This window comes from Argopecten irradians, chromosome 13 (assembly GCF_041381155.1).
Source record: "Argopecten irradians isolate NY chromosome 13, Ai_NY, whole genome shotgun sequence".
In the NCBI taxonomy this organism is placed as follows: Eukaryota; Metazoa; Mollusca; class Bivalvia; order Pectinida; family Pectinidae; genus Argopecten; species Argopecten irradians.
The window spans coordinates 17,246,007-17,271,242 of record NC_091146.1 but is presented as its reverse complement, the minus strand read 5'-3'; the positions used below and the strand labels follow the sequence as shown (position 1 = coordinate 17,271,242).

At 34.5% G+C, this 25,236-nt stretch overlaps 1 protein-coding gene across 6 annotated transcripts in view; it reads right to left on the bottom strand.

Annotated features, from left to right (window-relative positions):
* Nucleotides 1-4,480: 4,480 nt before the first annotated feature.
* LOC138306152 (uncharacterized) overlaps nt 4,481-25,236 on the bottom strand; it is a 90,869-nt gene continuing 70,113 nt past the window's right edge. For 5 of the 6 annotated variants that reach the window (XM_069246539.1, XM_069246541.1, XM_069246542.1 and 2 more), the window contains one exon: nt 4,481-7,638. In XM_069246539.1, the coding sequence (XP_069102640.1) occupies nt 5,283-6,971 (1,689 nt within the window). In that variant the 5' untranslated portion in view covers nt 6,972-7,638 and the 3' untranslated portion in view covers nt 4,481-5,282. Of the gene's footprint in view, nt 7,639-11,417; nt 11,520-25,236 lie in introns of all 6 variants that reach the window. The other variant, XM_069246537.1, reaches the window with a different exon arrangement.

Below are 25,236 nucleotides of genomic sequence, written 5' to 3'. Positions count from 1 at the left end.
AAATTCAATTATTATTTCAAATTAATGGTTGAATTAAAAATATAAGACAGAGCACATCCATGTTGCAACCTGTGTGATAGTTGTATATCGCTACCGTTGCAGTCACTATGGTTATTATCCTACAAACTAATAAATAACGGAAATAAGAAAAATAGTCAATTTTGTCCAATGTTTCTAGAATCTCAAAGCGTTTCTTTGATCAATTTTATATTTTCTGTAAAGATGTATCTAATGTGCTTTCATATTATATTGACATTTTTATCATTGTTAAATACGCTAAATGTTAGTTAAAAATTGATAGACGTGAAGGTCAAAAGAGCCACACCATACATAGCAGGTTATTATATTTTTAAAAAGAGTTGGGTTTTTTATCATTATTGTTGGGTTTTATTTATTTATTTTGCTATATATTTTTTTAATGTTTTTTGTTGTCATTTCATTTTTTACATCAATAAATGTCCTTTCTGGGGCCTCCTTAATAGCGATCTCGTTAATGTTAAGGACACTGACCACAGCGCTCAGATCCAGTTATGCTCCAGGGCCTTATGGACAACACGTAGGCTTTTATCGCAGCTGGACATCACTAATAGAGTGGTCACTTCAATATTGACCGTTTCCCCTGACCATCGTTAGCTCTCACGTCGAGTCTGATTCATCACAGGCTTGTTTGGTAGGCATTAAAACTTATAATAACTTCGATGGATTTCTATAATGGACGGTTATTTAAGAAACCAAGCCCCGATCACGTATTGGGAAATCGTACGTGAAGAAATAAAATACAGTTCGATGTTACCGTCTTCTGTGCAGAGCATGTGCATTAATGCGCACGTGGATGCGAGTATTGTAAACTGTAATTTAATTGGATAGGTCTCTTGTCTTCGCAAAGCACGTGCGGTTGAGAGTGGATAGGAAATAATTATGAGAGACAAATATTTCTCACTCCTGAGAGAAACATAAACTTCCGGAACTGCCTGTCCGGATAAAAGTCTGTTATTAGAACTGAAATAAACGAGATCCCGCGAGAGATTTTCTAACTGTATACAAGTACACTTTTGTTTTCCTTCGTGCTCAAGGGAGTATCTTTATATCTAACCGCCATTATCATCCTGATGGCCAATCAGGGTCGAATAACAACGACAAAGCTCGAGGGACAATACAACTATTCAACTATTATTGTTATAATGGGATGCTCGCGGCGTGGTAATGCTTAAACATGCAAATGGTACGTTAATCGAACCAAACGCTCTGTTGAGGAGGTAACATTTCTTAAATGAACCACCATTTCGAGTTGATTCGATGTTATATTCAACTTTACATTGATTATATATCACAATCATAAATATTCCGAGCGTACATCCGTAGGTCTCAAGCTGTCTTTATGTAACCAATACGTTGAATGTTTGCGGATAATTTCTTTGTTTCATAAAATGTCTTTTTATATATCTGTCAATGTTGTGCGCGAAGTTGAACCGCTGTGGGTTAATTTCTCTGACGTTCCCAAAGAACGAATCTGAACTTTCTTCGTGTGGTGTTCTCTGCTTATCCATTACCATAGTTCTAAAAATGATTATACATGTATATATACCTGTTTACAATAACTCGCCGTTACGTGTTTTCTTCTTTTACTTGAAATGTATTTTCTTACATATAGCACATTGACGGCTTTGGTCGCATGATTGTAACCAAATACGGTGGTTTCCAACACGAGGTTGGTAAAATACAATTTATCGTCAATAAGTCCCACTTTCCGGTGATTATGACATCGCAAAATTCACGTCAAAAGATGACGTCACAATCAACAAAAGGTTAGACTAATCGACAGTAAATTGTACTTTACCCACGTCGTGTTGGGATCTCGAAACCGCCGTATTGTAACATCATTGTTCATTTAAAATTGGCGTCACTGCTTTTTAATTTCATGGGATATTAATACAATTTTGTTTGCAAACTGTAGCGGATTCTCACAAATATTTGCAACTATTTCTTTCTTGCATACCCTCATGTAATTAGAAAAAAGTGACATCAAAATGCTTATAATCATTTTGTTATATTTTTGATAAAGTGAAATACAATTCCAGCGGTTGTTCAATTAATTATGTTTCCAAATCAATAACAAACGTATATGCCTCTATAATTTAAGAATGAAAACAAAGAAACAATAATTATTTTACATTAATTATAACAACAAAAATATTTTTCTTTTTTTCTTTTCTAAGTTTTATTGTTATATATAGTGTTTTTTGCAAAATGCAAGAATGTTGGCAATGATGTGGGAAAGTCGAATGTAAGATCACGTGAATTCACAATGCACATGAATTTACATGTAATTTTATTCATTAGGAAATGGTAACTGGCTGATTTGTATTGAATCATAGCAAAAATAAGTTGACAACATTTAAGTTAACAATCATTCTATTGATTTGATATAGAACACAAAAAGATGAATAAATATAGGTATTTTTATCTTAATATACTAGTTTTAGGTTTCGAAAATAGATTCTCAAATATCCTAAATGCCTCTTTTTTAGAAATCAAACCAGTTACCATTCCCTTAGAATACATAATAGTAATTATGTTAAAAATATCATGTGATGCTCACGTGATAAAAGTATATATATATATAATATTTATAATTACAATCATCTAATAATTGTATATTGGACACAACTTGATAACAAAAACAACAATATAACAAAACACATCCACTCACACTTCATATTAAATTAACTTTTACAACACATTTCAGATAGGACATTGATGTATCAATAATTTACAAATGTAAGTAACAATGAGACTGTTTGATGCCATTAGTATTGTATCTTTGAATAGCATGAACAGTGTAATTTGAGCAAAATAAATTTTGTATGTACATTTGTATGTCTAAATAGTAATGTATTATATGTCCTTATAAAATGTCAGTACTAACCCCATCGACTAAATGGAAGCTTAGATCTCCGTTAGAAATGAAATATTTGTTATAATTTCTATATTAAATATTAACATCGGTAGTTTCGAAGCTATGTCCTCCTATATAAACTATAACACAATTGAGAAAGTAAAATGTAAAAAGTATCTCCATTGTAGAAGTATCTTCGTTTTCACCTTGATTGTATTGTTAATCGTTATCAATTGTTTCCTTTCTATTTTCAATTTATCAATATATAAATTAAATTTGCTTTTATGAACTGATTTATATGAACAATGCATACATGTATGCATAGATAACTTTTGAAAAAAAATCGTAGGATGCATACTCATTCATTTTGGTCTAAAACGAAAGAAACTAACATAAAAAAATCCTTGCTAACATTGAACCGATTTAAAAAAACTGCTTTCATAGTTTTAAAAAAATGTAACCATAGTAATACCCTAAATACCACTACTGCGATGGACACTAAACGGGAGTAGAAAGTCCCAAATGTTATTCTACCAAGAATTTTATAAAATTTACAAATGAAAATATCACGATGAGTATTCGATACATACATATAGTTACACATGTCTATAAAGACCATCGAAGGAACCAAGAAAAACATCAGCCAAGTGGTTTGTATACACCTGCCAAATCTACCATTTGAGACCCTGATAAATTGTGGTTTCATTAAGCAGGTTGTTTTTATATATATATGGCAATCGCTAAACTTATCTGACTTGATGTAACGATGTACAGCTATTATACAATTATATATTACACATACGTAATTTACTGCCTAACTTCGTGTTTTAAACTTTGTATTTTTATATTGATCCTTCGTCAAAGCATTGTTACCTTGTAATGGCAGCCACTCAAACAAGACCACGCATAAAATGCGCGCTCGTTTACACACACATCACCTTAGTTTTTGCCAAGAACGGTATTATCAAACCCGATTTATCGCATGTCAGTTTTTTATTCTCTAACATATTTTACGAAACATTTGAACTAGTCTTGGGTAGTTTAGTAAACCTCATTTACCCCTGAAATATCATAATGAATTATTTCTTTAAGAGAATTAGACGAGTTCAAATGAGTCTTTAGGGGGGTAATGATACTATTGAATATAAATGTGAAATACGAAAATAACATTTTTTATTATAAGACAAATCAGAACAAATTCTTAATATGCAGCGAATAGATGATAATAATATCGAACTCTCAGCTTAGATAAGATTTAAAATCTAGGTCACAATATATGACTGTTATCAGTCAAAAAGAGTTTGCTAACAATAGTTTTGCTAACACGTCTATGCGCACTTTAGCCAGACATGAATTGCACTTTCTATGCTTTGCCTTAATGAAATGTTAATATCAATACATTTGAAATCATCAAAAATCCCGTCACAGTAAATAACCTGTATGTTATCAATGTGTTAGTTGATTATCTACTTTTAATGTGCTGTTCTGATCTTAAAAATCTTGTAGATTTTAAATCTAAAACATTTACCTCTTCTTTCAAAATAAACACTACAAAATTAACTAGGTCACTCAAACATGTACACACAATACAATGACGTCACTATTCTGGTTATATAATTAGAGTAGGAGGTGCCTGGATTCTCCAGAACACAGAATATTGCAATAAATTACCAACACTGAATGGGACACCGACATTTTGAACTGCAGTCCCGCAGTGAATAGTCAATAGCATCGGTATTGGTTTTAACTAAGATAAAATGATTGCACATGATGTGTTTGTTATAGTAATAGCTTTAATACTAGAACCCCGTCGTCATAATGATATTCTCGTGGCTCTTATTTTAGAATTTAATTTGTTTTTCCTCCTTGTCTGGTTTTACGTTACCTGCTGACAAAGTCATGCTTTATAAACATTGTCACCACTGATCTGTGTACAGGATCGGGTAATGGCTTACTCAGAATCAACAACGAGTTATTCTTCTCGTTTTCTCGGGTGTAGATTATCCTCCGGATCATGTGACCTGGCTACAATCCTCAGTAAGTTAAACATACAGTAGTCCTGGTTGACTCAATTCCTTTACATTAATTGATTGTACACAAAGCACACTACCACCATATACGTAGTACATAGTATACTTGGTACATCCAGTAAGAAGGTTCAAATAAGATAAACGTCAAATTCCGTTGTTGCATGTTACCTCCCTTGCGGGTAGTTATCCATTATGACGTCATTATTTTGTGAGCGTATATCACGTCATTTTCTCCTAAAAGTATGACGTTACGCTCACAAACACATGACGTCACAACCAATACCTATCCACAAGGGCAGATAACGTTGTAACGTGTAGATACAGCAGAACACATCCAATCAAACCAACTTGTACTGTTACGCCGTTGTTTCAAACTGCTGAATCCGATAGGCATCGTGTAATAACTTCGCCACATTACTGTTCGGATATTGTGGTGTACGTCCGTTTGGAATGTTACCATTAGCACTTCCGCTTCCTTGTGATTGGTGTTTTGATTGCCCGTATGTTTGAAGTTGGATGTTTTGTTGGTTGGATTTGGCGCCACTGTTTGTCAGCTGCCTTACAAAGTTTGAATTTTGTATCGGTGTTGTCTGAGTGCTTGACGACGGCACTCCATTGGCAAATGACGTCATTGGTTGCGTACCACTCTCTGACGTCATTGGTACGTCACTCGTGCGTGTCTGTGGGGAGCTTTGAACGGAGCTTGCTTGGCTTGTGGCATGAACCAATGGCTGCCTGTTCAAAGCTTGTTGAATAATATCAGAGTGGACTGGGGTACCATTTAGTCTATTACCACTTCCGTTGACAACCTGCTTCTGCGCAGTGTGTGTATCTACATTAGCCTCAGTTTGGGTTGTCTGTACCGGACGATTCTGCCGGTACATAGGGTGCATACCACTTGCGGCGAGTTGTTGAATGGATGGTCGTCCACCGGAGGCCACGTGACCATTTGGAACAGACAGGGTCCCTGCACGTGACGCATAGTGGCTTATGCCTCCTTGTAGTACTGCATTTGCACTCGACTGCCTATGGTGCAGACCGCTTGGCATGGTAGCGTGGATGTTATGGAGTCCTCGCGGAGGCTGATAGGGAGGTGGCGGGTAGTCTTCAAGAATATACGCGGGAATATTTGAATTCCGTTGTTCTTTAAGGTGAGCAGCATTTAAATTTAGACCCCTTATCGCGTGACCTTGAAGCGCGAGCTGTGTGTTGATACTTTCGTAACTTCGGCGGTCTGGAATGACCTCATAGTAATTTTCCGAGCCACTTGACTGACTGTGGCTGTATTGCGAATCAGAATGTTCACGGTCCGATAACGATGGATTCACGTAAAATATGTCCTGTGTCATAGTGGCCTGTGATGATGTCACAGAACCGCCTTTTTTACTCTTACGTCTTCTTCGTCCAAGGAAGAATAATATCATAAACACTATTGCAACTATCGTTGTCACACCACAAACCACTCCAAGCGCTACTATAACGCTGATGTCTGGCTCCACTTCCACACGTGCAGGAATGACCGTTTTCGATAAAGGGTCAACTTCACATGCCCCGTAAAACCTCGTGACGTTAAAAAAATAGTTCATGTTCAATGACTGTGAACCGTTCATTGAGCACTTGCTCACAGCAAAGTACCAGGTCCTTGGAAAGCTTGAATTGAACACGCGTTCGCCAACACAGACGTAGAGAGGTTCTCCACTATCACGCCACACGGTACACCTCCCGGTCTCATTCAACGGGATGATTTGATTATTTTTCGCCGGAAGTATATTTTCCCGCTCTTTGCAAGACATTTCGTCCTTCAACTTCCGGACTTGGTCATCATAATAAATCAGTAAATTGGCCGTACCCTCACTAACAGGGTACGAGATCTGGTATTCTATCTTAGCGTTATTGGGGTAAAAGGTTTTCTGGACTAAGTACCCATACCATGGAAGTTTGGTGTATAGCTGGCCCTTAGACACACATCCTTGGTCAGCAGACATAACAGCCGAAAATCGCCAACATACCAAAACGAAAAATCCAAGACTAAACGACGCCGCCATCTTGTCTTTTAGCAAAAACAAAACTCACAACACGTTTCTGTTCTGACACAAATATCCAATGACCCGGTCAATGTCCTTTTAAACAGCGCTCCCTTTGATGTTCGAAATATGAATTTTCTGGTAGATAAAATAACTGCGGGGACCCTCCGTGTCGTATGCACTCAGGCGGAACTGATGATGGACATCTAACCTTTCATTCGGTCAACTAATTATACCGCACGGTGTTCTCGTACACAACGTGACCTGAATTTAGTTCCTTGATGGACCGACGGTGTATTTTGTAGAGAAATCGACCCCTTATGGTAATGTCACATGGTGTAAGTTTCTGTACCTTGAGTAGAGTCGGCAATTCAAATCCAAGTTTCTTGACTACTGACTACACTTTGTTAAATGTATCAAACATTACTCTATAGTCCTTTCATGGATATATATACCTCCTTGTGATTGTCACATGGTGTCGATTTCCTTATAAATCGAAATAAAATTGTCTGGTATGAGTTCGGCAAATGACACCCGCATTCGGCCACTGTTACACTCATCAACTTGTCCTTATAGAAACAGGTCGAGTTACTTGAAACTTGAAATTAATCGTCCTGGAGATTCTCAGCACGACACTTCGACGGTTGTGTTCCCTCGTCAATGGGGAGGCGAGGTCGGTGTGATGTACCTGAGTAGAAAAGAAGAATTTAAGTTAAAAGATATACAACAGAGATACCAGTAAGCTTCAAATTACATATGTAAACAACCGCCATACACATTAGGGGCCTAATAACTCGCCACAACAAGGACTTAGAGACCTAAGAAGTCTAGTCAACTTAACGTCACAGCAAAACATGGACTTAGAGACCTAAGAAAGTCTAGTTAACTTAACGTCACATCAAAACAAGGACTTAGAGTCCCACGAAAGTCTGGTCAACTTAACGTAATATTACAGCAGAAACCTATAGAGACCATGAACGTTAGGTCAGCTTAGCGTCACAATGAACATTGATTTAAAGAAAGTCTAGTCAACTTAAAGTCTAATTACAACATGAATATGGTTAAATGTCATAATAGGTGCAAACTTACATCTCGTCATCGAAAGCTAAATTGTGATGACAATTAAGGAACTGTCAGCTTAACATACTAAGTGGTTACTTATGTAAAATTCCAAATGCTATTTTTCTCCAAATATTAAACATAAAGGAAAACTAGTTTGTATGTACTAGAAATGAAAATTGCTCATTTCGATAGGCATTTTCGGGTTCGACATGATGTGCAATGAACGAATGAGTAAAATAGTATATACATATATAATTAGTTTCAACATTGCAGGGCCTAGATATCCATCCACTTAGATCTTGTACAATGTATATTTGATATCATATACTAACAGCACAGTAGGTACACATTAATACTTTCACATAACAAACCATTTATATGTTTATTTAAACATTCAGATACAAAATGAATAAGAGACCACAACATGTAAGGCTTATGCTATAGACCAATTTTAATCCTGGGATAGTGTATTAATATTTATGGTACATGAAAGTTCCCAGAGGGACTAAGGATTGTCACATTTCTGTTTAACTGAACGGAATTTTAACCATAGTTAAAAAGAAATATTTCAAATTCCAAAATACAACTACTGTATATAGCATTTTCTTTAAAAAGTAACATCATTTAGATTTCTTCGAAATTCAATTAACATCACTGACATGCATGCTTTGGCCTGCTCGATGGGTCATGGTTCAGATGATACAGAAGTCTGTTGAATCCATCAAAACGCCAGGTGTGCGAAGTTAAATATTAAATAACGTCTTCATGGATAATTACAAATATATATTTACCTTGATAAATAAGATTAATGGTCTATTGATACAGGTAAATGAAAAGATGACATTAAATGTAAAAGGGAAATTAAACCGGAAAAGTGTGCGTTTTTGTTAATTGTGGTGATATATAAACTGTGGCCTTGAATATATATTTAGGCGGGGTTATATATACGTCAAATAAATCATTCATAAACTGTATCAAAGTACGCTCAATCATGGACAGAAAATGAGAACGTGAAAAAAGGGAAAATACTATTGATTCCTGAAAAAAAATAAAACTTTGTCAAGGTACACTAAAGTATGGACAGAAAATAAGAAAGTAAAAAAGGGGCAATTACAATTGAATCATGACAAAAAATATATTAAAACTGTGAGAGAGTATACTAAATTAAATAGAATGAACGAAATATTGGACATCATGATGATCACAGATGTTTGGCCTGCATTCGAAATTGCTGACAAATCTAAAGAAAACTGATTATTAATGTATCACAGTGATTTTTTCAAGTACATTTGGGACCTGATAAAGGTCCCATTCACCTAGAGAATTTTGCTGCATCTTCCCAATTGCATGTAAATATTTTTCCAAAGTATTGTATACGAAAATTACCTTATCGTATAAGCTATTCAAATTAAGAATCGAAATATAACTCATTCTAAGGGGGATAAAATTAATAAGGATTTGTAAATAATGCAATTTGAGCATATTGTATAATATTAAGTATGCTGTATAATCTATTATTTAGAAACAGGAAAAACAAACGTAAAGGATTTATCCCATTATCCATTCAAAGTCTGTTTAAACAAAATGTCTAAAAAATGTAAAAATGGGGGGATGTTGGTATCAAAGATATGAATTATCTTTATTTGAGATAAAGTATACATTTCAAAGCATATTTGGGTACATAAACATAATTATAGAATAGACAGGTTTTTTCCAATCTAACATGTTCTTGACTTAGCTATGTTACTGTAGTTCTATTCATCATTGATAGTTCACAAACTTAAATTGATTTCATGTTCACCAGAAGAGAGACACCTTCTGTTCCGATCCTTATTTAATCTGACAATTAACCGTACTCACAACTCACCAGACACTTATCGGTTACTCGGCACTATTGCACAGCCTGTACTCAAACTAGTCAGAGGACATATAATATCTACTTCAAATGGCTCGAGTATTGAGCAAGTTAGTTTAGCTTTTAATCGTGACAAAACTTATAGCTTTTAATCGTGACAGCACGTACACCGCTAAATCATCGCAGAATGTGATAATTTTATTGCATTTTCTTTGGTTTGTTCAAACAATTTTACGATCTTTACTGATATTTCTAATTCACACTAACAAAGTGAACACTATAAAAAATGCGAAATATACTGATTTTACTGTAAAATTATAGAAAATGCACAAATTCATGTTGATTTTAATAAAGTAAACATGAACGATTTCGATCTAAACAAATAGCTTTTACTAAATCAGACAACTACATGTATTGATACTTTCTACCAGAATTTTTTTTTTAATTCAGTGATTGCCATTGTGTTGTTTTCACTGACGAATCAATATCTTTAAAATGAGTTGTTATATTAAGCACGACATGGAAGATTTGCACGCATTATATCCTTTTGATAAAGTAGACAATTCTTATGCTTGATACAATTTTAAAATAAGGCCATACCACTTATTTTCACTTTTGAACCAATGTGTATCTATGCACTGCATCGTAATATTATGGAAGAGATGACCTAATTTGACGAATTATCCTTTTGTTAATTAGATAATTCCCGTTACGATAGATAAATATTTTATATAAGCCAATGTGAATGTGTTAATGAATACAATTGTCTTTACTCTTTAGTGTCATAAATCACTATAACACAAAGACGCCAGTTCTCCACAAACACGAAGCAGTATACATATCACCTAAAGGTAAATCTCCTCATTTATCAATCAAAATATTTTATATAAACTGTCAGTTATTAATATCATTATGCGTACGACATTATAATATTCCCATTACGGGGCGCATAACCATTCCGGTCCGGCGGCGGCTCTAGTTGTTAGAAAGCAATAATGATTAATTACTTTGTTATTATACAAATTTAATGGCTATTCAACTCCTCATTAATATGCAGCGTACGCTTCGGGGGCCGACGAAGGGGTAATCGTTTTTGAGCTATAGCGCATTAACTCGTTCTAATCATGTTTTTTAATGCTTATCTATTAATTTTCCAAAATATCTTATATGTAAAATTAATTTATACAAATTTATTTTCTGCATAAAAATCAACACTTAATGCCCCATTATTAAAATCACATATGATATATGCATGGTTATCATAATTTTCAAGAATAAATCCAAAGTATTATTTACATTAAAAGTGATTTAATTCAAATGGTTTTTAAATATATAATTAATTACTTCAGACATATTTTATCTAAAAACATCTACGACTGAATGAATGTACTACCATTATGAACATGTAAACATTTTACGTTTTGAGTGACCCTATTTAACCCCGGTCAAAAACTACCAGGGTATAAATTAATAGGTTCACCGGCCATGAAATGCAAACAACAACTATTATGAAATTTCCCCCCATTAACAGATAATAAAACATTTATCACCATAAAAATTTCCTCATGGTGACAGGTGATGTTTTTATCGCCAATAAGTCCTTCCAGCGCTTAATGTTAACTTCTGGCCATAGTGAGTATATCAAGGCTCTGCTGAAATTGACCAAATACGTCATATATAATTGACAAAGCTGATTGGTTTTTTGAAATATATGCTATAAATAGAGAAATAATAGTATCTATGACACCTCATTTTGTACTCATATTGTTGATTATTGATATGAATATAATTTAATATAAATGATTAAAATGATGATCAATATTCATAACAAGACCGGTGTGGAAGTCATTCCATTTGAACAGTTATTGTAATGCGATATAAATCCATGAGTGCATCCTAGAAATTCTTTGTTTTTTGCTTGTTTATTTATATTCTTTGTGTGTTTTATGTTACTTCATCTGTAAAACTATCAATACTTTTTAAAATGATATTCAGTTATCCAGACAATAGCATGCAAACAGTACTCTGTTATCATGCTGAACAATCAAATGATATTGTTTTCTTGTTCGTCAATTATGCAGTAGACATTGTATTCATTTCCAGATTATTTGTTCTAGTTGAACCGTCTCTAGATTTAGACGACCTAAATTGTTCAGGGTAATAAGTATTCTGGCCAGAGACGACGGTCTCCAGGTCACTATAGAAATCATTTCAAATAGAATAGAAACTATCTACATATAGATTCGTAACGGCGTTTGTTCGGCCTCTGAAGCCCTCGCGTAATTTTCATGGATGTCTTTTCAATGCATACCAATGTATGTTATAAGCGTTCCATATTGGATTCTATTTCCATTTAACGGTACGTTGACAGTTCCCTCAATGTGAAAGTGACGTGTTCCTTGATAAATATGCACGTGCGCGTCCCACGTGATACGAGTACGTAATACATAAATATATTATTTATTTAACTGATGTAAAATATTTAGCCCTCATGACAAATGTGACGATATCTCCCAACATGTTCTCAAATCCGTTTATCTCAAGCTTGAAATAAATCTGGAAAATAGCCAACTGGTAATTTCGAGACACATTCTCGAATATGTTTGTACTAATTCGAATTGGAAATATATCTGGAAACCGAATAATTCGACAAATTGCGAAGACCTATGATAAACAACAAGGTACAGGGTGAAACAAAACAAACGATTCTAGATAGAACAAGCATTATTTACATTTTTGGTAAGTAATATTTTACATTTGATTATGAATGGATCACTACAGTAAAATTCAATTACATCAAGAAGTGGAGATACGAGATATGTACTTAATGAAGTGGATAGATATGAGATTTGTATTTATAAGTGGATGAACATGAAATAATTCTCATGAAGTGGGTTGATATACATGGTTGAGATTTTGACTTGCCTAAAAATAAGTGTGTCGCGAAAGTTTGTTTTTCTCTGATATGCCGATTCTCTTCCAACACAAATCTCATTTTTCCAATATCAATGTTATATTAGGATAGCTAATTGGTATTTGCCTAAACATATTGATGCCCAGTAATAACGGAATAACACAACAGATATCTAAGAGAGAATATATGAATTGACATTAATTTTGCGCCTTTGAAACATCATCAGCCACGACACCATTCATGCCCTTTATCATAGCAAAGGGGAAGCTTCATCAGTCAGTCTTCATTTCCTATAGATCGACATTTCATACAGCATATTCATCAACGATTTTCTGTTTCCCCGATGGTCAAATAGCAGTCCCCGAGGTCAAGGATGATTAGCGACTATTTATGACATGTTAGAATCAATACCAGAGCCGACACTTTTGAAATTCTAGTATGCCAATGGAATGGTATAACAGTTGATAGGACTTTGTCCCTCTAACCAGCAAGTTTTATAAATGTGGTACGCATCGATTCATAATAAATGCAAATATGCATGTAAGTCGCGTCAAAACCACTAGCTATTACATTTAACAAGTCTATCCGGAAAATATATACCATCCCTATTATACATATTATAAACAATTGTCTACTTTTCCTAATGCGTACAGTTGCTATATATATGTTTATTGGTATCTGCTTTTTGAAGAAAGCAAAAATTCTTGATAGAATGTCATAAAACATGTAAACGGTACTTTTCAATATGTCGGACATTCAAAGTACAACAATGTCATTGTTGGGTTTTTTTTTCTAGAGAATCTAGCGTTGTCCATAGAATTTGTCTGATCTCCTTCTAAGCAACGGGAGAAGACGGACCATTGGTTCGTTAACTTGTATTTGATTATATATGTAATATATAAATGAAATATGTTTAAAGCAAATATATCCTTCGTTCCTAAACCCTATAGTCTTACAAATGTGGTACAACGAAAAGAAATATAAACCATAATATTGGCTGAAGAGTTACAACTCAATATTATCAAAGAAAGTGAACTAGAACTTCGTCTGACTGACCAGTGTTTCTATATCATATTCAACTCTTTTATGCGTTGATTCTATTATTAAGAAAATTGCTTGCGTAAAGCGGAAATGAACGGTGAATAATGGCATGTAGGCGGCGCTGCAATCGCTAATTTTACATTAGTTAACACAAGGCGATAGATGCCTGAAACGTGTTGGCTTTCTCTTCAACGGATGATATTAGGTCAACACCACGATAGCCTTATAATCCCGAGATATCGACTGATCGATGTGGGCCATCGTGTCTCTATATTGGGACCAACATTTAATCCCGTATGTGGCGCTTTAAGGAAAATGTCCGGTCACTGCACACGGTCTTTAGAGGGCGTGATTATTTTAATCCTGCTAACCTAAATAACCCGGTCGTTATTACATCTGTACAACACCCCATAGAGTTCGCGCGTTTAAATCAATATAATCACACTTCCGCGAATAGAAGCTCGCAAATGACATGTATACTCTATGCTGAAGATATATTACTTATTTCAATAATAAAGATATTTCCTTTTAAAGTAGAGATCATTGCGGAGAATATGATGTACTTGGTGCACGCGCATGCGTATGCATGCTGTTACAAGGCATACGCAATTCAATACCAAATTAGATAAAAACATATAATACATAATAATAAATAAAAGTAGCATGATTGGGATGATAGAAATCAAGTAGAATCTATTTTTGGTTTTGTTGTCAAGTCAAATTTCATTAAATATAATTATTCTATTTTTAACAAGTGCACAGACGACGTAAGAAACATGATACAAATCGGTCTCAACATTAATTAGCAATGGTTATACACAACACGAAAATAGAGGTGTTCCCAAGGAACCTGTTTTGTCAACATTGTAGAGCGAACGCAAGGACACACTCTGAAAGAGGGATGGTGATGAAAGAAGCACGTATTCTTAATGCTTCTATTGCCGAAGTCATTTATATTTTTCAGCTAATCTTCATCAATATGCTCCTTTTTAAGAATACAACAAACATTTTATGCAAGATTATCTTTCAACCCAACATGTTGTAAACAGACTGAACAGTGCATTCGCCTTCCTCATTTGAACACATCTCTGACAAGTAAATACGAAGCCATCCTTTGGTATACTGAACACATTCGGACTCTGCTTTGATAAAAATCTAATTAATCACCAGCGGACACCCTAGTAATCCTTATCAAGTCTAATTAAATTATCGATTCTCTAACCCATAAATTTAGTTTGTCGAAGACGCCACTTTATCCGCAACTGGTGCCTGTTTCGCATACAGCTCACATGCGAAAGGTCAAACGGTCAATCAATAAGGTCATATGACGTCATATACTGTATATGTTGAATTACATTTACATTTTAACCGGCGCCCGACCTTTTTTGGAAACAGGCAATCGTCTCACTCTATCACTGAAGCGAAATCTAATTCATTTAACTAGCTTAACCTGTCATGGACAAAAGCGACTTCTATACCGGTGACGTCACAAAGACATTCTCGTAATCATTAATAGGATGAAAATTCAATATACACGAGATGTCATGTGGAATAAGATGCGAGAATGGCTCAACGAGTTGTGTAAGAAGCAAGTAATGAGAAGTATAAGGTTATGATAGTGGATAAACGAGCGCCGCCAAGCGCTGAAAAATTGCACTAAGGGAGATAATCTAATCTAGTGTTCATAAAATAAGATTACCCCTTCACCACTCCATTCTCAATTTAAAAATCTAACATCATGTCTAGAAATTATAAATATAACAAACCAACCGAAAGGGAATACATTGACATCGTCCTTCTTCCCCTCCCCAAGGGACACGCCTAAGTCACAACACCCTCTCCCCCCGGGGACACGCAGCAATAAAGTCAATACATTCCTAAGTGTCAGATTAATCCATTCTTTACAAATCCGACATTATTAGAATACTGTGTATTAATACTAAACTAATACCAAACACATACTAAGTTTTCACGTGTACAAAAGGATTTATACCCGTAAAAATCTGACCAATCAGGCATGCAGTCGGAGCTAAGGCTTATTATCATGCTTATGTGTAGGCCATAGACACAACCTCAACAATGACTAATTATGAAAATATTTATATTTTTTATTATGGCATTGGAACTTTTTAAGCGGATAGAGATGTTTAATAAAACAACACTCCAAACAGTCATTAGAATAAAACTCGGTCGGTATTAAGGTTTTATGAACCGGGTGACTTTCTGTTCTGTGACTCATTAGATCTATTAAAACGTAAAAGATATGTATAATTATGTACATGATATACAGCTGTTTACGTTTGTGATGAAAGGAAAATGAGAAAAAAATATAAAGATTTCCTCTAATTTGATTAATAAAGAAAACTTTCTAACGGTAGTCTAACGGTAGTCAGTAAGCCAGTCGTAGGAATATTTTAATGACTTAATTATTAATTAAATATCCATATCCACACACTGTATGGCTGTTTATAGACCATACTGAGAAATACCATGAAATATACGATACTCAAATAAAACAAGGTAAATTCACACCACTCAACAGTATCATATGCATCAATTAATTAGTTTACATTTGAAAGGGTAAAGTAACGTTAGACTTTTACACTTACTTGTTAATCGGATATACTATTATTGTTGTTGGGGTGGGTTTTTTTGTGGAACTACGTTAGACACTTATTAAATTTTCATTGTAATTTTATTTTTAGTTGAGTAAAGTAAAGTTAGAGAGTAATTTCTTAAGCAGGGTAACTTTTCTTTTGTCCGAGTAAATTAAAGTTAGAGAGTAATTTCTTAAGCAGGGTAACTTTTCTTTTGTCCGAGTAAAGTAAAGTTAGAGAGTAATTTCTTAAGCAGGGTAATTTATCTTTTGTCCGAGTAAAGTAAAGTTAGAGAGTAATTTCTTATTCAGGGTAATTTATCTTTTGTCCGAGTAAATCAAATTTTGAGGGTAATTTCTTAAGCAGGGTAACTTTTCTTTTGTCCGAGTAAAGTAAAGTTAGAGAGTAATTTCTTAAGCAGGGTAATTTATCTTTTGTCCGAGTAAATCAAATTTTGAGGGTAATTTCTTATTCAGGGTAATTTATCTTTTGTCCGAGTAGAGTACAGTAAGAGAGTAATTTGTTAAACAGGTTACATGTAACATAACTTTTGACTATTGTTGTATCGGCTTTACCTGATGTTTTTTATTGATGTTGTCATTGCTTTTTAATCAAATGGTGTCTGAATCTTGGTTTTTTCTTTCGGAAAATAATTTCAAATATGATTGATCTATCTCTGTTAAATCTGTAAAATAATATATATTCAATTCATTCTTGTTAATTGCGGATAAAATTTAATCAACATTTTGCCCCGTATATCTTAATTCTAGCCAACAAACACAACTGTCCCTGGTGGCTTTACAAATAAAAAAAATATTTTAATCTGTTTTTAATTGACTTGACTACCGACTGTACCAGATGTAACATTAGATTTCCTATAGACAGATACACCAGAAGTATATAGGCCAAATATTTTAGTATTGACACCGTGTACAGAGCTCCATTTCAAACACAGTTATTAGTTTTCTATATAAAGACCTTGTGAAATGACAGAACATAGCCACTTTTCAAACATCCCAAGCCGACATTTTTATCAAATTGTAGAATATATTTATTATACTGGATTTTAAAGTCGACTTTAATTAACTCATTCACCTTGACGACACAGTTGGAGTTTTCTACTTGAAGAACTAGAGCAGTTACATTATGAAATTTCAGTGGTGAAATGATTAAATCACAAGAATTATATCTAAATTCAATTTTTAAGCGCCCCTTATTTGCTTCATTATTTAAAGCGGCCTTAGCGCCTATTGGGTCGAATACAGTACCTATAAGGGTGTGGTCTACACAGTCATGAAGTTTATGTAACTCTGAGCTAGGAATGTAAAATACCTCTGTACACCGGTCGCCATAACTTCCTCAAGTAAACTAGTCAGCATGTAAAGGTCAAAGTTCACGCATACCAAAGTAAAGGGCTGATTTTATAAAAATAAAACACTTTACGACTAGGAAAAGATAAAACAAGATTTAACATACACAGGTAAAATCTACAGGTGAGTTATGTATCGTGTGATGTCTCGATACGTAACATCTACATGACAAAAATGTGTACAGGAATATAAATAGGCTTTTAATTAGTAATGGCATTTGATTAAAATTCATCAGTAGTATTTGCATAATTTTGCATACACCTGTCCACGTTCTGTTTTAAAGCATGGTCTGATGTGAATTATCCGAGGTTTCTGTCATTTTTATTTCCTTTTATGTGACATATTTAATAAGTTATATGTGGAATCATGAAATTTATATTAGATTTACTAGATACGTAGCTATAGTCAGACTTAACAGCTATTTGGTTCTGTAAAATGTTGCACTTCTAAAATGATCGTCACGTGAAAATGTAATTACATGCAATACTGTCATACGTCGTTATTGCTAACAGGTCTAACAACTAACTAAATCTATTGCTTCCTAATATTCCTAAATATTGCTATAGGTTCATGATGACAATTACACGACATACAATATTATTCACGTCCTATAAGTTTATTAATATAGCGTCCTTCTTTCGATCTTAACAATTATATATCTATATTCAAAGAATATTCTATTCAAACTCGATTACGATTATATAATTACTAACATTTTGTTTGGCTTTCCCCCTATCCTATTTAGCAGACCCTACCCCCACGCTTTCTTTTCTAAATTGATGTTAATTAATACTAATCATGATCAGTACGTTAGACTGGCCACTAGACCCTAAGTTCTTGATCAGACTTTCTCAGCAGTTCTTTACTGATTACCCGCCCCCCCTCCCCCCCTCCAGTTTGAAACTCTAGAATCAGACATGTAATAGCTATAGAGACAAAAGGGAATCAAGCCAAATTAAGTGACTTTTTTTCAATATTCTATAGACTGGGGGCCAGTCTATCAATACACGTATACTATTTGACCGTTCTGAACTTTCTATTCCGCTCCACAACAATCTCAGGGATCCAACCTTTCTCCTTCTATTTTATATATAGAATTCTCCCATTTTTCGGTATTCCATATATGTCTATATATCATATCTCTGACATGTTTGTCTGAAAATGACCAATGCTATGTCCAGTCATTATTCACGCCACATCTCAATGACAATGATGGTCAATCATCTATCTTTTAACGGCAATCAGTAGTGGTCAGTTTTACTGACCGATGATTGATGGCCGGGGGGCCGGACTGTCCGGAGCGCTGACAGTTTATCGTATATATATTGTACATGAGGTGAGCATACGTAAGTCTTTGTCATCGGTCAATAGGGCCTGTTTATCACACCAATTGTAGTTAGATGAAGTGTATACAGTAATTATTTCACCCTCTCTGATCGAATCAAGATCACAATAAGGTTAAATAGGCCTCCCGGTGTCAAACATTCAAACTGTTAAGTCTATTTGAGAGTGGTTAGACAGAGAGGAAATGGAACATGAAAACAAACGTAGACAGAAGAGCGCCTTGTCTGAGTGTTAGACAAGCAGACATGGTGAAGTGTACTTCCCCACAGGGTTCTCGTTAGGAACCTCAGTAAATCACCGTATGGGGTCCACATTAGGCGCCTCACAATGCGAGTTTTGGTATCAGGTAATGAACCCTTAAATAGTCTCAGGAAAGTTCATTCATACGGTGTATAAGATATTCCGACTTTGCATATTACAAAGTTGTCTCCCTTTCGGAGATGTATCCACTGTGACGTCATTATTTAATGAGCGAAATTCACGTTATACGTCTAGCTCCAAACATATGACGTCATAACCAATACCTACCCACAAGTCAGATAATTATGTAATATGTAAATACAGAATATAATAAAATGATATTTGGAAACGGATGGAAATATATAAAGACGGACAGGGATGGGAGCTAAGGGTGATATCTTATAATACAACAACACATAAACTTCTCTGTTAAAATATACATTGCTAATGTACATGTATAAATTGTACAAACGCCCTTAACAGTCATTTAACTGTTAACAGAACGTTGATTCCAATATGAATCAATTGAATAGCAACCAACATTATAGTATAATAACTACCAATATCATGCTTATGGACTTATCTTGTGTTGACCCCAGTGACCTCGGCCCAGTAATTTTATATCTTTATTTTCCGCAAAGGAGAATCCGCGGACCAATGGTTTTATATTGATGAAACAGCACACCAAACCATGAATGACAGGATGAAATATACAGAGCATGCTTCTAGTCTATGTACATCCGTTTATAATGGTCCAGTACCTAAATGCAAGCGATCGCCTCGCTGATACAATGGAGAGCGCACCACGTCTGCATCGGAGCGAACACAACATAGTACGGCAAGACCTGCCACACAAGCGTGAAATTAGATACAGTCTGAAAACACCTTAATATATAAACCATAGCATTCCTCAAAACCAGCGAACCATTCACTAGGCAAGAGTATCGAATTTAAAACTTTTGAAAGAATCAAATTTTAATTGTTGTATTGGGAAATATCTGGAGTCAATAAACAATGTGTATGCTAATGATATTAATTAACGAAATAGTAAACAAAAAAACGTTTCGAGATTATATGCTATAAAGTTGGATAATAGTAACATTTAGTATTTTAGAATACAGTGTCCTGAAGCTTCCAGTTTTACTAATGAAACATCTTTGATTTTGTTAGCAGTTGACGGTATTTGAATGCAGTGTTTTGCAATAAGTATTTCCGATTTGACTGGTGTCGATTTTGATTTGTGGATGTTTTGCCATTGAATCGACTGCTTAATTTGAACATTTATCCTTAATAATTTGACAAAACAGATCATTTCACAACCTAATACCTCATTTCATTGTTGGTACTGTACTAATTACGTACGCCATGATAGACTAGGCTATAAGTTCTGAATGTTATCAGTAAAGTTTATATACATACCAGTGTGATCCCCCTTGACTTGCCGTAATGTAAGAAAACCTTCCACCGTGAAGTTCCGTATAATACCCTACTCCAATAACGACCCTTTAACTGCTCCCTTATGCTATGCCCCTAATGATTGCACTTTGTCAAGGCTAACGACCCAGTGGGTCCCCTATGTAGGTCATGAACAGCCTTGTGACCCGTAGGTCATCACGGGATTATTAACCCAGGGGACCAGAGTGTCCCGCCGGAACTCAAGCTTCAACAGAGACTTTGTTTACAAGTTTATAAACATGTTGTCAGATTTTTGTAGTGACGAAACTATTCGAGATCTGTTTGTTTTCGAGTCTTAATCTGTTTGATTTCTCTTTCTTGATCTTAATATGATAACGATTTGAAATTAATCCATTGAAGGAAAATTGCCAGGGATCCGGATTAGACAAGGATCGGTTTTGACAGTTTATACTCTAATGCATTTATTGGTAATGAATTTGTAATTTTTGTTTTGTTTTGTTTTATGTCGATCAAAATTCAGTACTCGAGGCATAGTTTACCCATTCATCATATCTATATGTATATGCACGCTTAGCATACAATGTATATAGTGTAGACTTTCCAAAAAACCCAAATAAAATTCACAAACACGCACACACGCATACATCGTACCTAAAACATTCTATGTTGTTTGTTCCGACAATAATCCCTGCGGAGTATGTAACAATAAAATCCAGTTTTTCATATCTTCATGAAAGATTCCATATCATTCATTACGTCATAAAAATACGGTACATATTCCCTTAAGTAAAATCTGCAGTTTTGTAGAGAAGTTTATGTGGAGTCTGGCGTTCAGGCAGACATTACTACAGAAAAGGTTTTCAGCTGATCTCAGCAGTCCTCACCATTGCCTAAAACTGGTTTTCCGAATCAAACTCAAAGTTATCATTATTATATGTGATTTCCCTAAATTTTTCCCATATTTTCAGACTAAATTGACCACCAAACATTTTTAAACCCATAATCAGATTGTTGTATCGATGAACTATATTTTGTTTAAGTTTATTTGTAATAAATTCCCAATTTCTCAGTTATTGGTACATTAATTATTTGATGACAAACTAAGTCAAAATTGGATTGAAGTGACTTATCTATTTATTTATTACGTGTATATTTTTTGCACTACTCTGATTCAGCTTTTTATCAAAAATGCACCGAACCAAGTCAAAATCCTCGTTTAGTGATGAAACTTTTTTTCTTTTAGAGTTTCGGTGTACAAATGATGCCAAATTATTCACATTTTTAGCGTTGCTCTATATGAGATATTCAGTTGGTTCGTTATGAACATAGTAGGTCAGATATTGAAATGAATTGCTGAATTTATTTATCTTATTACGGAGAATTTATTTAGATTATTTACCAGTATAAACAGTACAAGTATTACATCTGGAGTCACTCTGTGTCAGAACTGCCATCAACCGTACGGACACGCCACCTGTGACTCAAGCCTATTTATACTATGTAATTAAATACAGATATAATTTAGGGTCCAAGGGTTCTGGGTCTGGGGTCTCATTAATTACTAGGTCAGAAACTGGAGAAACTATAGATAATGTACTCGGAAACATCTGTAAATATCAGCTCACCCGAGAACGACCTCACCTCGACACGACTTGGTGACCGCCATGAGACTCGTTACCAACTGACAAAGACTTACTTCATTTCTATTAGGAGCAACAAAGTACTTAACATGTTTGAGTCATCCTAAATGCCTCTAACGCGTATCTTCAGTTATGAATTTCGAAACTCCAGAAATTCATCTAAACCACTGAAGTAATTGATGAATGATATTTTGGTTTGATAAATATATGGATTTAAAAAAAGCAGGTTCGACTCTGATGGCTTTGAAGAGTTACATAAGAGGCCGTCTGAAATAGCACTGGCTGTCCATACTACGTGTTATATTATCCAATAACCAACCAAATTTGGAGAGAGGGTATTCCAATATATAACACATGCACACACCGAAGTGCAAAATATAAATAATAGTACAGATGATTTATAAATCCCATTATTTCAATTGCCTTTATGAATTGGTAAAATCGATATAATAATATAAATCCTCAAAAAAGTTATTCAGATCATCAACGAAAACCGGAAAGCCTAATATAGCCTCGAAATGAATGGCGAACAAAGAAAACAAAACCGTGAGTGAGTAATATGGCTTGGGATGTAAAGTGTTTGTTTCCAGAAAGGATATATTCTATGTTAATGTGTAAACAATTAGATTAATACTGTTGTTCTTTAGTATCATTGGTTCTGAGAATATTAAACAATGAAATGAAACAAAACCGAATAACGTGATTTTTACATCAGAATTTAAAAAAAAAATATATGTTGATTTTTAAACATGTAGCAACATCTGTAATGTATTATGAACAGTTTAGTGTATCATTTTTCGATGTACATTAACTAAACCGTCTCAATAACTGTATTTTTGTTTCTTAAAGCGAATTTCTAAGCACAAATTCATTACCCTAGTTCTGCCAGCAAACATATCTATACAAAGAACATACTTTAAAATGACAAGACATTGAAGTCACTTCCCTCGGGCAATGTAAATACATGATACATCTTAATGGATTCTATTTCCCCTACAAGATGTTAAACTAGATTTCACGCTCTTTCTTAGTCGTAAAAACATTCTTCTCAATTATCATTAAATTCATCTTCCCCTCAGAAAAATATGTTTAGAAATGCGGGCTTTTAACTGTATAGGGGTCACATCCTCAGCTATAATTGACACTGATAAAACTAATTTCCTGTCGTACATATGGTAAACATATCGATATCTGTACAAAAGTATCCATTACTAACTATAGAAAAACATTAAACAATGATCATCAGTGGTTTATGTATAAAATAAGAGAAAAATTGTACATTAATGTTTTGAAATGCTACCTAAGTACGCTCTGATCACTCTAAGTCATGAACTGTAATTTGCATGTTAGTATCTATCTGTTTGTATTGGTTTCCTAGGTAACGGTATGTAGTAATATGCTGTAATGCGAAAATTTCATGTAAAATTCCTAAATATTTTCATAACTTCTTTATACAATGATCTCTTATGTATAAATACATAAAGATATACCAGCCTGTGTTTTATTATCTATAAAGCTTACGCTAATCCACAGATTACATTTTGTACATCCGAAAATAGCATCACTTTATTTATTCTCTGCGGTTGATAGGAATTCCCGTCGTAATTTCTACAACAATTGCCAAAATTCAACCAAGTGTATGTTGACGATATATGCACACCTACTCCTAATATATATTAATCTATCTCGCCGTTTTATCTGAAAAATAAATTACCAGAATGAACCTATAGACATGGCACGTGTATCATGCATTGCATGTGACTGTTGGTTGCCAACATGGCTGATTGTTTCAGTCACTATACTTGCCAAGAGCCTTTACTGCATTACATACTGTAAACCAAATCATACTCGCGAGATACAAATGTTCGAGTAAATTCGCGAAATAATTCGAACGCGAATTCAAATATTTCGCGAAGAGTTATATAGAACAGAATTTTATACAATATTCACAATTATGCGTCCACTTCTGGTTCTGAAAAATAACATAATATCCTAGGCTGCAGGCTATTACATTTTTTCCAGAACCAGAAGCAGACGCATGTGCAATAATGTAAAACGAATGTATCACTATGAATGTACGATTGTCAGTCAGAGCTCCTGATCGCGATTTTTATATATATTCACAAATATGTTGAAAATAAGGTAGACGCGAAATGTAGTTTACGGGATAATGAAGTTGTTTAAGGTATCAGGACTATGATTAGCGATCTTGCACTCTCACTACATATTCAGAAAAAAACTTATCGCTTACGATGAATTAGGACAAATGCTACTAATTGTTTTAGAGCAGAACTATTCGGCTTATTTGTTTATAATTGTTTTAGTGTATTCTCTTTTATTTACGTTTTCATTGTAATCCCACTGTGTAGCCATATTATTATCTTTACTTCCTCTACAATTAAAGATTACATAAAGAATGACATTTAACATGAAAGCAATAAACATAACAACAAATAGATATTTAAAACATATGTTCACGTCTAACAATTAGTTAAGAGTTAATCGTAACGTTAAAGATCATTAGCCTTCAGGACCTAAAACTCCCTGTAAAATAACGTAAACTTAATGTTAAGCCCCTAGTCGACAGACTCCGACACTACCCGACCCTGTCTGTGTGCTTTCAGAACCTAAAACTCCCTGTAAAATAACGTAAACTTAATGTTAAGCCCCTAGTCGACAGACTCCGACACTACCCGACCCTGTGTGTGTGTACAGATGTCCCACTCATGGGTAAAACATACCAGTGGTGACCCGCCCCACACAATATTGACATTGAGGATCCCTTTCCACCACAACGACAGGAGAAT